At 42.0% G+C, this 17,042-nt stretch overlaps 1 protein-coding gene across 6 annotated transcripts in view; it reads left to right on the forward strand.

The window, feature by feature from the left end:
* BBS9 (Bardet-Biedl syndrome 9) overlaps positions 1-17,042 on the forward strand; it is a 445,357-nt gene that overhangs the window by 329,808 nt on the left and 98,507 nt on the right. For all 6 annotated transcript variants that reach the window (XM_063113569.1, XM_063113571.1, XM_063113574.1 and 3 more), the window contains one exon: positions 16,124-16,306. In XM_063113569.1, coding sequence (XP_062969639.1) covers positions 16,124-16,306 — 183 coding nt within the window. The remainder of the gene's footprint in view (positions 1-16,123; positions 16,307-17,042) is intronic.

Below are 17,042 nucleotides of genomic sequence, written 5' to 3' on the forward strand. Positions count from 1 at the left end.
ACAGAGAAACTTTAAATTAGAATATTGATGCCAGGACTGAAACTATCATGGATTCATTTTCTTTTTATTTAATTCTAGTCTGTATTAGAAATGTTCATATATATCTACCATATTTTGGCATATTTTCTAGTTCAAGATTACTTCAAAGGAAGTCATTAAAAACTATTTTATAACTATGAAAAATGTCACTGTTTCCCACGTGTTTATTGACTTTACCCCAGTTTCAGTCGGCCAGTGAGCCACATGTCTTCCTCCCTTAAGAGCCATTCAGCACCTAGACTAATGGGTTCTCAACTGATATTTGTTAAATGGATTGAATAAACCTATTTTTATATTTTCTTAGGGTAAGTCCATCTTAGCCTGTATTCATGAGAAGCATACTTTATTCCATTCCTCAAATGCATAGTTTTTAAAAATTTGAAATCACAAAAAAACAGAATTAAATTTTAAAAATAAGGGAACATTTTGTGGAATTGGATTTTCTAGCTCCAGAGAGTTACTTAGAAGCAATGTGAGCAGTGCTTTGTTGGCTAGCCAGGCCTGGCTTTGAATCTGGCTGCAGGATTGTGGAGTCTCTTAAACCCTTCAGAGCCTCAGTTTCATCATGGCCAGAGTGGACCTAGGACCCCAGTGCACAGTTTTGTTATGGAGGCCATAGGAAAGAACTCACGCTCAGCCTATAGTAGTTCTCACTGGGACATATGGGCGAGGACGAGGGGATCTCTGTGAAAATGAGAGAGACCGCCCCACAAGGGGCATCCCGAGAGTGCTCTTCAAGCAGGTATTTACTGGAAACCGGGTGAAGAACCTGGCATTAGGAGGTGTAACTTCAAACAAAATACCAAGCAAAAATAAACATAATGGATTCTAGAATGTTAATTTTAAGGCACATTAGTGATTTGATTACTTCTGAAGATTAAAAGTAAAATTTCCACATTAAATGAACACAGAGATAACATTAAACTGTTTTTCAGAAATGTGTGTGTGTGGGGGACATGTAACAAGCAAATTTCTTTATGAATTAAGAAAATACACTATTTGCTGGGCCTTACACCTGGTATCCTAGGTACCAGCTCTACTTCTGAATGAAGCTTCTAATAAGAGTATTAAGTCATTATGCTACCCTTCCAGGATGTACCAGGTGGGATTTAATTCAGTTCAGTTGAACAGATATTTGTTGAGCCCTACTGTGTGTTAGGCCTTATCCTATGTGCTGGGGACACAGTATTAAATACGACAAGGCACAGTTCCTGCCCTCCAGAGCTTGAAAGTATTAAACAAATAATTCTGAATGTGATGGACATATAGAAGGGGACATACAAGGTGCTTTGAGAGAATAAGGTGTGGGGATTATGCTATATACTTTGGTAAATAATGTATATATTTTAATGTGCAAAATCAGTCTCATGAAGAGATATGGAAATTATTGGGATTGTGTAAATGGGAGATGAAAAGGCAAATGAGGATGGTGTTACTGTCTTCAGGTAGATGACTTTTTTTTTGTTTTTGCTTCATTTTTATAAAGACTATGTTGGTTGGCCGTATGGCCGGGGAACAATAAACAATAGCAATAATAATAATAATAATAATGCTAAGCTTTATTGCATGCTTACTATATTAGGCACATTTTTATGTTGTATGTCATTTAATCTTCATAGAGGAGGAGAAAACTGAAGCTTAAAGAAGTTAAGAGGCTCTCTTAGGGTCAAATCAGCAGTGGTGGGTGGGTGGGACCAGGTCCAGATTCAGTTTAATCATTTGCATGAGGATGATGTATCTCCACTTTTCCATACCTGTTTTAGTTTTTTATGTTTAAAGTTTATGATTATTTTAGGGGTTGCAAACTCGATTGACTACAGAGGCAGGCAGATAACATAGATGTAGATGGCAGGCAATAAGAAGTAATGTGCAGGACTTGAATGCTTTCCTGAACTAAAGGCAAAAGCTTCTGCATAGCACAGGAAACAATCAACAGAGTGAAAAGACAACCTACAGAATGGAGAAAATATACATCTGACAAGGGATTAATATCCGCAATATATAAGGGACTTAAATAACTCAATGGTGAAAAAACAAGTAACCCAATTAAAAAATGGGCAAAGGAGCTGCACGGACATTTCTCAGCAGAAGACATACAGATGGCCAACAGGTACATGAAGAAATGCTCAGCAGCACTCAGCATCAGGGAAATGCAAATCAAAACCACATTGAGATACCATCTCACCCCAGTTAGACTGGCTGTTATCAAAAAGAGAATAGTAAATGCTGGCGAGGATGTGGAGAGAGGGGAGCCCCCGCCTGCACTGCTGGTGGGACTGTAAATTAGTGCAACCACTATGTAGAACAGTATGGAGTTTCCTCAGACAACTACAGATAGAGCTGCCATATGATCCCGCAGTCCCATTGCTGAGTATACACCCAAAGGAATGGAAATCATCATGTCAAAGGGACTCCTGCACTCCCGTGTTTATTGCAGCTCTATTTACAATAGCCGAAATGTGGAACCAACCTAAATATCTATTGACAGATGACTGGATAAGGAAAATATGGTCCTTATGCACAATGGAACACTACTCTGCCATTAAAAGAATGAAATTCTGACATTTTGCAGTAACACGGATGAGCTTGGAGAAAATTATATTCAGTGAAATAAGCCAGGCACAGAAAGAAATATGGCATGTCCTCACTCATAAGTGGGAGCTAAAAAACAGATAAATAAATCAAACATGGGTTTATTTAAAAGAGGGAGAAACAGAGGAATCTGTGGACCCTTCATCCCCAGTCGGTGGAGAGGGCTCATTTATAAGTTTTTCTTATATTAACTCAGTGTGATAGTCATTTGTATAGCACCTATCATCTAGCATAGGTGGGTAGGGTAGCAGTGTGTGTGTGTGTGTGTGTGTGTGTGTGTGTGTGTGTGTGTGGCACAGTGGAAAGTGTTTGGGCTTTGTAGGTTTTAAACAGACCTGGTTTGAATCATGGCATTGCTGTGTGATTTTGACCAAGTTGCTTAACCTCTCTGAACCTTGTTTTCGTTGTCAGTCAAAAACAGTAATTATCTAGAGGGGTTGTTAAAAGGTTTACAAATAAATACATGGAGTTTGCAGGACTATCCCTGGCACATAGTAGGCACACAGCGAGTAGCTGCTGTTGTTGATTTTATTAACGCATACAATTTCCTTCATAGACAGTTCTCTGCAGGCAGCTCTTCAATCACACGTATCCCCGTCCCTTAGGACAGACTCGGTGCTGCACATTACCTTTGCCAGTATGGTCATGCACAATTCTTAAACTGCTTTCAGTAAGTGATGAGAGCCACCACAAAACTCGAAATGGCTCAGAATGGGCTACTTCCCCATAACCTTCTTCCTGGTTATAATGAAAGTAAGACTCATGTCAGTTTTTTTCACCTATGAAGTCATTTGTTAAATAAACATTTATAAGCACAGAACAATTCATACAGCCTCTTCTATAGACTGCGTGAAGGTCCAGCTGTCTTTTAGGTGCTAGACCACCACCTTTCAGGAAAAGGTCACTCAAGGCAGATTGGACAATAATCCAAGGCAGGACCATTTTACCCTCATAATGGGAATCAAGCAGCTAAAAATCTCTTCTCCAAAGGCAAGACACAGGATCATTTATGCTCAAACCTTGGACCCTATTCCGTCAGTGTCTTGCTGGATTCATATCCTCTGTGGAAAGGAGAGTATGCCAGTGCACATATCTGGAATATTGTTAATTTTGCCAGTGAACCCATTTCTAATATCCATAATGCTGATTATCAAACTTATTATCTCACCAATCGAAGCCCATTTCTGACATTCAATATGGTAATTAGAAAGTTTCCAGTGTTGCTGGAGGAACCGGTGGCCTGAGTGCTTGAGGTAGCCCCCTCTGGCTTGTGGGTTTTGCTTCCAAAGAGAACCATAGCTGTTTTGAGCAGAATTCACTGACTCTAGACCAGTGGATTTGAACCACTGGACTGTGCCCCCAGGGAAACATTTGGCAATGTCTGGAGACATTTTTGGTTGTCACAACTGGTGGTGGTAGGGGGTTGCTATTAGCTTCTAGTTTGTAGAGTCCGGTGATGCTGCTAAACTTCCTACAGTACCTGGGACAGCCCCTGCAATGTCTGGCCCCAAATGTCGATAATGAGGAGGTTGAGAAACCCTGCTCTAGAGTGTAGTGTAAACCCACTCACATGCTCACATCATGTGACCTGGTCTATGATGATGTATTTTAAAGTTAAATTACAGACTTTATAATACTTGCCATGTAAACTTAGCAGTAAAGACTTACATGAATTTAGGAATACATTGTAATGCAATAAATGTGGAAGGTATGAATTTAGAGCCTAGTTACTTACAATCTATGGTAGACCCAGTAAATATCATAGTCTACGAAAACTTCAAAAATTGTAGGCCTTGGTCCTGTTCACCTGGAATGTAGGGATGGACTTCTCTTGCCCAAGTAGTGTTCCTACACATTACCTTCTTAATGGACCCTCTTGTGCTACTGAGTCATCAGAATTTTTGATTTCCTTCATTATTGCAAACACACATTGAGTGCCTGCTGTGAGCCAGAGACTGTGGAAGGGTACAGCACACAACACAACAGTTTCTGGCCTGGAGGAGTTTACAACACGGTGGTAATGTGGCATAACATGTCTCCAGCAAGGCCACTTCCAGTGACTCCATATGAAACTAGGCCACTGCATGCATTGCCTGTTGTATTCTTTCCATATGGTCTGAGCCATAGAGGCCTGTACATGTCTTGCCAAAATACTACCAGATAGTAGTGGTATAACCATTTTATCTAAAAAAGCAAAAACATAAAAACCACAAGTGTTCAAGAGAGAAAGAACCTCTGAAAAACTAGATGTTTTCAAGGAAGATGAATAGAAAAAACCCAACAGTTTCACTTTATTGTGAAAATACCACATTTACCTCTTAAACTCTGGAACCAAGGAAGTGATCAGTGATCTCTCTCACCGGCACGGTTAGGGTCTCCACACTACCCTGTTGCCTTTTGGCTGGATTGTCAGTGTCCCCTAATGGATCACAAGTAATTGTGCGTCTCAGCTCTCTCTGCCTTAGCTAAAGAAGCTGTGAGGACACCCGGCCGATGGTCTGTCTCCCCGTCATTTCACTTCATTCGAGATGGCACTCGAGGCTGTGTGTGTGGCTACGTAATTACTGACATGTCTGCACGTAGGAATGTGGCCTGAAACATTCCAAACTTAGGAACTATTCGGATCAGACCTCATGGATGTTGTTTTTGGAGAGTGATAACTGTGGCATTCTCCAGGGCTTGTAAAATGAGCCCTGACATTGCCAACCGTAGATTCCAGCTTTAATAGCGATCTGTTCAATGAGCAACTGTGGTGGAAAACATTTATTCTTCTTTTTACTATTTGATTCCATTAATTATTATTTTTTGAATTGGGGTTTCTCTTGGCTATAGGTAGATAATTTTATGGAAGGAGGTAAGAATTTGGTCAGCAAGGGGGGAAAATGGTAAAAATAGTAATCAGGCTTGAGATCAGTTGTATTTTTACCTTTATGTTAGCCAAGCATTAGAATTAGTTTCCTTTCAGCTGATTGAGTTGCATGCCTATTTGGTGAATAAACTGCAGAAATAGCAAAATTTGTCTCTATGTCACTTGCAAATGATTTATTCTTCTCATTTAACATTTTTATGTATCAGTGGTGTATATTTTAACAGTCCCAGCCAAAGTCTATATTCCAGCACTGCCTACCTTTTATATTCTTCTGGGCAGAACATGAAAAAGGAAATAAAAGGTTCTACAGTATATAGCATAAAGAAATTTCTCGGGAATAATTTGTTTTTCTTAAACCAGTTTTATGTGAATTCTCAAGGTGTTTGGCAAGTGTAGATTGCTGTCAGGGAAAATTATAATCTTAAACCAGAAAAACCATCATGACTTTTAAGAGTCACAATGATCATACCTTGTTATTCTGAAGCATCAGGTGATTTAGCCAATTAACAGATCTTTTATGAAGACAGATAATTTGCGTGACTGAAGTTTTTTACTGAATGGTTACACTTTTCTTGTTGTCTTAATAGCTACCCGATATGCTACTATAGTTAAAAATGTATTATAATCCTGGGTTCAGTTTAAAAATTTAAGCTAAATGCATGTTAAAGGGAAATTTTAGGTTTTGTTTCCATGCAAGGTGGAGTAGAATGTAATCCAGTCCCCTATCCTATTTATACAAAATAACGTAAGAATTAGATTCATACTATGCCTTTGAAGTAAAAATCTCAAGATTCCCTTTTATCTGGCTAAAGTTTCAGCAGGTGTGTAATATATGCACATAGGTAATGAATTAGCTACAGCTTACTGCTGAAACAATTCTTACGTGCTTGTCTGGCATTTACACCATCTCCTTGCCCTTTCTCTTTTCACCTTGAACCTTATTTCATTTTTTCGGTAAAAGAACAATTCTTTTGGACACAAATTGAATCTTTTCAGCCAAAGTAAAAGTTTGGACCTGTTAAACTATTTCTTTTTCCTTATTGCAAGGCCTTTGCCATGTCATAGTCTGCAGCAAATGCCATCACAAATAACATCATCGAGAGGGAAGTGTACCCTCTTGCTTGCCTGCTTCCAAATCTCTCCTAGACTGAAAGCATGTCTTCCTAGCCAGAGGGCTGCCATCTGAAGAAGAAATGCATTTCTTCAGTCATTAGAGCCGTCTGTAGCTTGGTGTTAGGCAGCTCTGGCTAAAGGTGAATTGGCGCAGTTTTTTTTAAAAAGTAGATGACAGATACATTGAAGTAGGTCTGTTGTTTCCATGTGACATCACTTGGGTTTTACTCAGATTGGGAGCCTGACAGTGCCTGATTCAGCGTGTCTAGGAGTTAAGAAGCAGTTTAAGTATGGCTCCTACTCATGCTGGATTTTTAAGTGCACCGACTTTGAGATTCATCAGTTCATCCAGCATTTATGTGATACCCACTGTGTACCTGGTACTGGAAAATTGTGAACATGTTGGGGACTTACCACTTGCTCTTTTTACACTGGAATTTTCTGAGCTTTCTGAGTATGGGTTTTGTTTCCTCTCTGCCTTTTCATAGTGTACTTTAGAAACATTTTATTGAAATCACCAAATTTTCTAGAATTTTCAGTAAGGTATAAAAGAAAATCAAACAAGTCTAGCTTCCTGAGTCACAAGCCTGCGAGGATTTGTAGAGAACAAGTCAAAGCAGGCAAAGCTGTGTGTCTGTGTATGCATGTTTTAGTAGACTTGCTAAAGGAATAAATCAAGGGAATCCAGTACGTGTAACTTACATAGGTCTTAGTAATGTGTTCAATATAGGGTCTCATGACATTTTACTTTGAAACTTGATTAAACATAACTACAAAATGAGCACTGTCCCGTTGGCCACAGAGGGAGGGTCAGGGAACAGAGAGTGGGGACGAGCTGCCCTGCCTCACTTTGGGGGGCGGTGGTTGGTAGTGGGCCTCAGGTACCAGCACAAGGGTCCTCCCTTTTCAATGTCACCATTAATCTAATAGAAAAAACAATAATTTACCTGGTGTAAATCAAAATGAACCCTAAACGGTAGTAGTGTTAAGATATAGTAACCAGGAGCAAAACGAATTAGAAATGAATAGAAGGGAGGGTGTTAACTAGCTTTTGTCCAGTATTATTTTATAGGTGAGAAAACTACTGTGATTAAGCCTTAGCTACAATATGATGTAGCCGCTAATATATCAAAATTGTTGCCTAAGTAGAGGTGCTGTTTTAATCCTCCTCTGGTGCTTATGACAAAATACACAGAACCGGGTGATTTATAAAGAAAATGAAATTTTTTGCTTACAGTTTCTGAGGCTGAGAAGTCCAGAGTCCGTCTGGTGGTGGCGACGGTGACCCAGGGGCCTCACATTGCAGATGGTGGAAGCAGAGACAGCAGAGAGAGATCCTCATGCACTATCTTTTTAAAGCCCTCGGGACCGTGCCCCTGACCCCCATTACTAATCCATTCACTACTGCACAGTCCTACAGTGCAATCACCTCTTCAAGGCTCCTCCTTTCAATGACCATAATAGGATTTCCCACCTTCTTAACAGTCCTAGAACCTAAGTTTCTAATACGTGAAACTTGGGGGACACAGTTCAAGCTTCTGTGAGTTTTGGGGGAACATCATTTAATCCACTACAGGTGCCCTTATTTATGTTAATTTATCTATCTTACATGAATTATACTTTCAAAGTAGTTTTCTTATTATTTTGACATCTTTTTCGAGTTATAGTTACATATATACACTTCTCCCATTTAAAGTGTATAATTTAATAATATTTAATGTATTCATGGGGCTGTGTTAGAGTACCTCTATCTAATTTGAGAACATTTCATCCCCCCCCCCCCCGAAGAAATCCCATATACATTGGCTGTCACGTCCCATTCCCTATCTGATGTCAGAGGGAGGGTCTGGGGGGCCCGACAGTTCTGCCTCAAGTCACCCCCATCCTCTTACCAAGCTCTTGACTCTGCCACAGAATTCAAGGGCAGAGTCACAGTAAAAAGTGAGAATAAGTTTAATATAATACATTAGAAGTACAGGTTCCATGGAGGGAGTGCAGCACAGCTCCAGAGACCGAGCGGGGCCCACACCAAGACTAACCCAAAAGCAAGGAACACGTGCTTAACGTTCAGTGCAGGCTGCAGGCGGGCTCAGGAGAGTGGGCAGCTGCTGCTGAAAGTAACCTTGACACAAAGTAAAGTCCACACACCTCAGCCAGCAGAGCGCGTGCTGCCTCCAGGAGAGTCAGCAACCTGCCTTCTGCTGGGATTTGGCTTTTATAGTTTCTCTATCTGATGAATATTCAATGAAGGGGGTGGTTCCCAGTTATGTAACATTTAGTCTCGCGCATGCTCAGTTGGTCTCTTCCTGGAGCAAGTTCATTGGTCAGATCTTATCACGTGCACCGGGCATATTCAGGAATATTCTCTGCTCTCTAGCTTCCCTAGTGGAAGGTCATTGAACCACCAGGGTTACGCAACCCCCCTCTACTGAACATGCCCAGGCACTGGATTGGCATAAGTAGCCCCTTTTCCCCTTGTTGGTGCTGAGATAGGTCTAACTAGCAACAGTGACTGTGCTCTAGGGAAGAGTCAAAAGGAGGGGGGCCTGAGTCCCTGGGGACTGAGTCCTTGTCACCCAGAGGCATGTCCTGAATCCTGAGCCCAGGAACTGAGCACCTCCTACATCATATCCACCAGCCCCCCCCAGCCCTAAGCAACCACTACTCTACTTTCTGTGTTTATAGATTTGCCTCTTCTGGGCCTTTCATGTAAATGGAATCCTACAGCCTGCGGTCCTTTGTGACGGGCTTCTTTCCCTTAGCACCATGTTTTCAGGATTCATCCGTGTTGTAGCGTGCATTTCATTTCCTTTTATGGTTGAACGGTATTCCATTATATGGATACACCACATTGTGTTTATCCATTCACCAGCTGATGGATCTTTGAATTGTTTCTACTTTTTGGCTATTATAAATAATGCAGCTATAAACGTTCATGAACAAGTTTTTGAGTGGACGTTTGTTTTCGTTCCTCTTGGGCATATACCCAGAAGTGAAATTGCTGGCCCATATGGTAACTCTGTGTTTAGCTTTTTGAGGAACTGGCAGAGTGTTTCCCAAAGTGACCACACCATATTACATTCCCACCAGCAGTGTGTGAGGGTTCCACTTTCTTCACATCCTTGTCAACACTTTTTATTGTCCATTTTTTCACCCCTCTGATTTAATTCTCATAATCCTATGAATTAGCCAAACAAAAGTATTCTTACCATTATTTTATAGATAAAAACTGCAAGTCAACAAACATTAAACAAGAAGCATAGTTTGTGTGCAAATAGAGGGGAAGAGGTGGCGTGGATAGTTTGAAACAACAGATTTTCCAAAAATAATTTTAAAGTTTTTGAATCAGACATTTATAGCTCTGCTGAATGTTAGAGATTGTGTTTCCCACATTTTAAAGGTGATGAAACTGAACCCAGAAAAGGGAAGTAAATTGAACACGGACATAAAGCTGCTTGGTAGCAACGCCAGGAACAGGAGCCCTATCTCCTGGCTCCCAGGCCGCGGCCTGTTCCAGCCCAGACTGTCACATTCTCCCCCAGGGGATCTAGAAACTCACCCATGTCCCAGGAACTCCATTCTTCTTAACTCGTTCCTTCATGCTGGCCTTTTATTAAAATAAACCTGTCTTAATTCGTGTATGGTACTGGAAATTCAGCAAAGCTCCAGATAGTTTGTCCACGTATTGCTCATGATAAGGCTGCTGTGCAGGCAGAAAGTCAACGCAGACGGTGCTTCACGGTGACGTTTCCTGGAGCAGATGCTTGAGTGTGAATTCTGGCTCTGCCGCTTCCTGTTTCACCCCTTCTGTAATTCTCTTTCCTTGTTTTTAAAACGGGGGCAATAAGAGTATTTACCTCGTAAAGTTGTTTTGAGAATTAAGTGAGATAATCCCTGTAAAGTGGTTAGCACAGTACTTGGCTCCTGGAAGGCCCTCAGTAAATGCTGCCAATTATTATTACAGAACATCGACTTGCTTAGATCGCTGAAAACATTGTAATGTGAGATTTATAGAAAATGAAGAAATCATCCCTTTTAAAAAAGTAGCTTCACTTAAAGGAGCAGGTGTAGAAAACAGCTGTTTTCTAAAGTCTTCATATTATTGAGCTTCATGGAACATAATAAAATTCCCTTTGTTAAGAGAAAAAAAACTTAGTATGTTAACTTCCCATGCTTACAAATTATGAACTCATTTCCTTTTTACTGTAACTTGGGGCAGTATCAACCAAGTGTGGGCAGAAACCAGCAACAGCGCCCCCTGCTGCCAGGATTCACCTCACAGTCTGCTCTCTGATACATGTTCATGCTATCTAATGGGTATAAATTCCACTCCCCTGAGCTTGCCTAGCCACTGGATTTGTATCCTCAGCCCCCTGAGGTCTCACACTGGCCCGAAAATAGGTTCAATTTGCAGCAGCAACTTTCCTCTAGGGGAGGGCCTAGCGGAGGGGCCCGAGACCTTGCGGAATGGCTTGAATCCCAGAGGCGTGTCCTGTAACCCAAGCCTGGGGAAACTGAGCACCTCCTGTCTCACCAGGACGCGGATGGCAGGGATCAGCAGTTCCTACCTCGGACGGTTGCCATGAGGACCAAATAGTAATCTGGGTGTAACAGTCCTGAACGCAGTGCCTGGCCCAGAGTCAGGCCTCAGTAAATGACAGATCAACAGCAGTGTAGTGAGGTTCCGTGTGCCACACATGAGATCTGGAGGCCGATTCGACGGTAAGAAATTGGACATGTTCGTGTTCACATAGTATGATTCATGTCTACTCTGCTGCTGCTGCTGCTGCTGCTTTCCTGTAACCAATTTTAGAGCCTATCCTGGCAGCTGGAAGTATTTGGGATTAATTTCACACTCGCTTTATGAGCTGAGCGTTTTCCTAAAGGCAGCTCCCTGGGCCTCTGCCTCATTACTTTGGCATCAACTGATACGGCAGTTGGACAGAGATGTCCTTTGGGGTCTCCATTTTATTTGGAAACCTTCAATTTGAAAAAGCAAAACAAAGACGGTCAACACATTGTGCTTGAAGTCGTTAGCATTTATTGTTTCCCCAACCCTTCCCTTTCTGAAGTTCCGTGGAACACCAGAGAACACACGTCTTGCTCAGCCAGCGATGAGCCCTGAAAAATCACTCTCCCTCAAAGTTCAGTTCTAGCAGCTGCTTGGCCTCACTTCTCAGTTCCAGGTGAGCCATGAGCTCTTCTAGGCCTTGCGCACACAGAGCTGAATCTTGATGGGTCTAGTTTTTCCAGCCCTGTTTTACTATGCTAATTCTGCTAAATTCATTTTGGCTCGCATGGAGAACAAAGTAAACTTGGCTGTTACATGTAAAACTAAATTGAGAACATGGAGAACTGTTTAGTGTTTCATGCTGGCCAGTAGGTCAGGAAGATTTTCCTTGGGGATAATTTACATGAATAGTTTATCCCATTTCTTTCCAATTTCTGTGATCATTTGGGGATAACAGACTCTTTCCACAATGGCACAGAAATGTATCCAGTAAGACTGAAATATAGAGAGACAATGCTTCTCCTGGATTGATGTATTTTGGGACTTGCTCAGGAAAGATCCTGTGGCTTGGGCTGCTGTTTCACGAAGTCATTGTTCCACCACAGCTGTGTTTAGCAAGTTGGGTGGGTCCGTGAACTGACATGCAGTTACACTTAGTGAGAATTTTCCCTTGATAGTGAGGAACGTGAATAAAAGCTTCACTGAGTCCCAGCAAATGCCCCAAATATTTATTATGATCCGATGGCTGCTTAGACTACAGCCTCCATCAATAACACCCACACTCTAGAATACTCAGTGGCTCCCCAGTGCCTGCAGACTTAAGTACGTGCTCTTCACCCTGACATTCTGATTTCTCTCTGACCGTTTTAGTTTCATCAGGTACTGTTCCCAAAGCAGAATGTTTGTTTTTCCACGAATAAGCAGCCTCTACCTTTCCGCTTTAAAGCTTTGCTCAAGTTGTTTCCTTCCCTTTGAAAGCTCTGTTACACGATATTGGTTGTGTAGGACGCATTTCAGGTACCTCTCCTCAGTGGCATGTTGGTAAATGTTTAAAAGTAGACTCTCTGTGGAGTCAGGAAGCCCGAGTTTGTAACATTTGTTGATTCCCATGTAGTAAATACTCCCACCACGGGCAATGTCGAGCTACCCATTCTGAATGCAGCGTTGGCAAGAAATGAGCAGTACCATTGCAGTGTTTCCAGTGTACAGACACAATAGGCATAAAGAAGTGCAAAAGAAGTCAGCAAAGGGCCTAGGTAATAGTTACAAAGTAAAGGGTTTTGAGTATTTATTGCCTTGTTTTTAATGTCATTTATTTAGTTTTAAGTTTATGTAATTTATTTTTAGCAATGGCTGTGTTTAACAACTGGCTTGTAAAATTCTTGAAAATCGAACAATCAGGTCTGTCTGCAGAGCTGGTAGGAGCTGATGAAGCCAACTGCACGCTCAGCTGGTGGTGGTGTGTTCCCCTCCAAAGGTACAGAGTGCTTAAGGCCTCCAGCAGGCTTTGGAGTGAAACAGGCTCCAAAGTTTGAATCCTGTTCTTGCATTTACTAGGTGTATGGTCAGTCTGGCTACTTGATTTGTGAATCCAGTGCAAAGTGAAAATGAGGGGCCTTTGTTAAAAAGGCAGGAAGAAAGGGTTGTTAAAAACAGCTCCTGGGCCGAGCCCGTGGCACACTCGGGAGAGTGCGGCGCTGGGAGCGCAGCGACGACGCTCCTGCGGTGGGTTAGGATCCTATATAGGAATGGCCGGTGCACTCATTGGCTGAGTGCCGGTCACGAAAAAGACAAAAAAAAAAAAAAAAAAAAAAACCCAGCTCCTAAAATGTAAAGTGTTTTCCTTTCTTCAGTGGTCTCTCTTTCACAATTTCTGATGATTTTTTTTTGTGTGTGTGTGACCAGTAAGGGGATCGCAACCCTCCTGCGCTCAGCCAGTGAGCGCACCGGCCATCCCTATTAGGATCCGAACCCGCGGCCGGAGCACTGCTGCACTCCCAGCGCCGCACTCTCCCGAGTGAGCCATGGAGTCGGCCCCTGATGATGTTTTTTATTTTCTATTTAATATCTTTCCAATTAAGGAAAAAGTAAAAAATTTAAATTATTACCATGAATTTTACCATTAATATTTATATTTTCAATGCCAATTTTAAATGCAAGTATAGGAGCACTTAACTCATGTAGATGAATGTATATATATCCTCTGCTCACGTGCGTGCTTCAACTTCACCTACAAAACACAAGTTCAAAAATAAGATCAGTAAGATCTTCAAGACAGAGACAGGGTATTAAACCAAGCACGGGGCCCTCCTAAGCTTGCCCGTGTAAAGTACTGGGAAAATGCCTCATGTCTGCTGGGCCTCAGAGTCCTCATCTGTGCGAGAGAGAGAATGCCAGCGAGGCGGTGGAGGCGTGAGGACTGAAGGCACAGAGCTCTGGGTGTCACCGAGCAGAAAGCTTGCCACGTGGTCTGTGTTCAAGTAATTGGAGTGATTGTTACTAACACAGTAATCGTAACGAATCATAAAGGATTATAAAGGCCTTCTCTTTTGTGCTCTACAGTGTCTTACGTGGTCACATTTGCCTCCTTGACCTATTTTCCTTTCTCTGTTATGAGCTCTTTGAAGGTGGAGATTACATCTGTCACCATTGAATTCCCTGCAGTGCTGGCACATGCGTGGCACTCAGTAGGTGTTTATGACTTTCATCTTTGTACGAGTTAGATTTTCTGACAATAAGCATCAGTGTCATGTGATGGCCCCACCACGAGGCTTAATTGGTAACATTCACAGGAAGAAAAAGAGTATAAACTGAGATTTCAACAGGAGTGAGTTGTCACCGTGGTGAGGGCAGAGGAAGCATGTGATTCCAGGTGTTTTGGTTTAAGGAGAGTGACTGTCTCCGTCTCTTCGAGGGGACTTCTTAAAGTAATGGGGAAGGGATGAGTTCCAAGTGCCATTTGAGTGAAAGAGGCCCCAGGGATATTAACTCTGGCCCACAGTAATCCATCCCTTTACTAACTTCTTTCACACTTACGTTCTGTTCTGCACAATTAGGACATCATTATAGTAATGTTTCTTCCCATTAATTGGTTGTGTACATATGTTTTCTCTCCTCGTGGGCTATCTTGGGTACGTATTTTGAATGCAAATGGGAGGGAGCACAGTGGCAGGCACATAGTAAGGAAGGCACTTTATGTAATGCTGAGCTGGGTTCAAACTCCTGTGGCTCCCTGGAGGGCTGAACACAAGGTGCAGTTGCCTTTTGTAACTCCTGCACGCCCTCGGCCATGAGGCAAGGAATCCTGGTTTGCTGGCATTTTCAGGCAAGGACCTTCCGTTGCTCTGTCTTTTCCTTACTTACATCTCTTTTCCAGTGTCTCCCAGACACTCTAAGGACTGTCCCCCTACAGCCCCTCTCCCCACGTGGAATTTGGGAGACCACACAGCTGTAAAATCCTCTTACTTGAATGATGATGTTTTAACCATCCCGTTGGGCCAGTGTCAATAACCCATGAAGTATCACCAACTGGATCATGTGCACCAGACTTCTGACTCTCCTCTGAGCTCTAGTCCCTGGGACTGGCAGGGGCTTGTGGAAAGGAGCTCACGGTGCCTTGGCTTTTGCTATTCCTGTTCTGGGGACTGTCAGACGCCTTGAGCCTCTGGGGCAGTCAGTTCATTACTTTTAATGAGCACAAAATTCACCAAGACATTAAAGTAAAATAAAACACCAATGAGCAGTCTTGGACGTTCCATCCAATTGTTGCTTTAGTTCTTTTTTCCACAGTGTTATTCAAAAGGATGAAAAAAAAGCCAATTCTACTTACTCCTGCCGATTTTATCCTAAATAGGTTTGGCATTGTAAAGCTAACACACCCTGAAGGTTTTTTTCTTTCAGGTCCCTGGGGCTGGTGCCTGACATTTGTGACGAAAATGACATTACTTAACTGGTTGAATGTCTTAACATTATCTACCTTTTAGGCGTAATAAAAAAATATTGGATTATCCTAACACCGCATAACATATAAAGACTAATACCAGAGGAAGACAGTTATTTTCTAAAAGAAGGTGTAACGAAGTTATCATTTTGAACCTCAAGGCAAATGGAATTATTTTGATGAGAATATTTTATTTGATCAATCTCTGTGGCTAGTAATGAAGACCATAATAGCTTTGTTAGAGGTTACTTTATATTACTGTGCATTGGAGAAGGCCGGTCGGTGGTGAAGCAAACACGAAACAATGTCCCCATTAAGCTCATCTTGTGGATATTTTCATCTCCTGGCCATATGGATTTGGAATTACTTTGGCATTTTTTTAAACAGAAGGAAGTGAGCCGATGAATGATCACTCTTGTATGACTCAACAACGCTTGTGTTTGTGGGAGACAGAGTTCATCACGTTGTTTTAAAGAAAAACAAAAGTGTGCCAAATGTCATTTGTTGAAGGCTCAGGAATTGTGAAATTATCCCTAACCGAAGTTTGTCATTTCTGCAGGTAATCGCTCTAGCAGATGCAGTAGAGGAAAACCGAGACAAGCTGTTCCAGTCGTTCACCAGGCTGAAGAGTGCCACCCATTTGGTGGTTCTGCTGATCGGGCTGTGGCAGAAGCTTAGCACTGACCAGATGGCCATTCTGGAAGCGGCATTTCTGCCGCTGCAGGAAGACACGCAAGAATTGGTAAGGACCCGCGCGCCTGCAGTGGGGACAGACAGCACGGTTGAAAAGATCTGGGTTTGGGAAGATATCACATGGCTGTCATGTTTTCTACGGTATCAGATGAAGGCTTGGTTTTTTACAAAAATGCTTTTTCTTTTTTTATTTTTCTTTAAACCATAATAAAAATGTCAAATGGAGGCCTTTTTTTCTGGAGGTATTTTAAAAATAGGTATGTAGTCCATTTTTATGTAGTATCCAGTCTATTTTTTATGTGCTCTTCAATCACTCAGAAGCCAGGGAAACAGTCATTTGATGGCCTAAGTGACGGCAGTAAACGTCACGTTAGCTAATCCCTTCCTTTTCCGCCACAGAAAACAGTTCGGCCATTTAAATTTGCTCAGTGTTCTTAAATGTATGTGTCACTTCAGGGGTTAGAGGGAGCTGAGGCAGCTTAGCTGAAAGTGACGGGAGCGATTCCTTACATTTACTGAGTTCTTTACACACAGTTTATAAACGCTTCATCCTCAACCGTAGAATAGGCAGTTTAGAATAGAAAGGGGGAAATGAGGGCGGTGTGTTGAGTTCTCGGCGAAGGATTATTTCAACAAAAACACCTCGGATCCCTTGAGCTGGAGAGACGTCGAGGGCCACCGGATGCCATTCCGGAGGACTTTTTGTGTGCTTTTACTTTTAAAGAAATAATGTACATCTTGGAAATTAGAGACCTTTGAACTTAGTTTTTGTATCGGGGGAAACC

Source organism: Cynocephalus volans, chromosome 11 (assembly GCF_027409185.1).
Source record: "Cynocephalus volans isolate mCynVol1 chromosome 11, mCynVol1.pri, whole genome shotgun sequence".
Taxonomy (NCBI): Eukaryota; Metazoa; Chordata; class Mammalia; order Dermoptera; family Cynocephalidae; genus Cynocephalus; species Cynocephalus volans.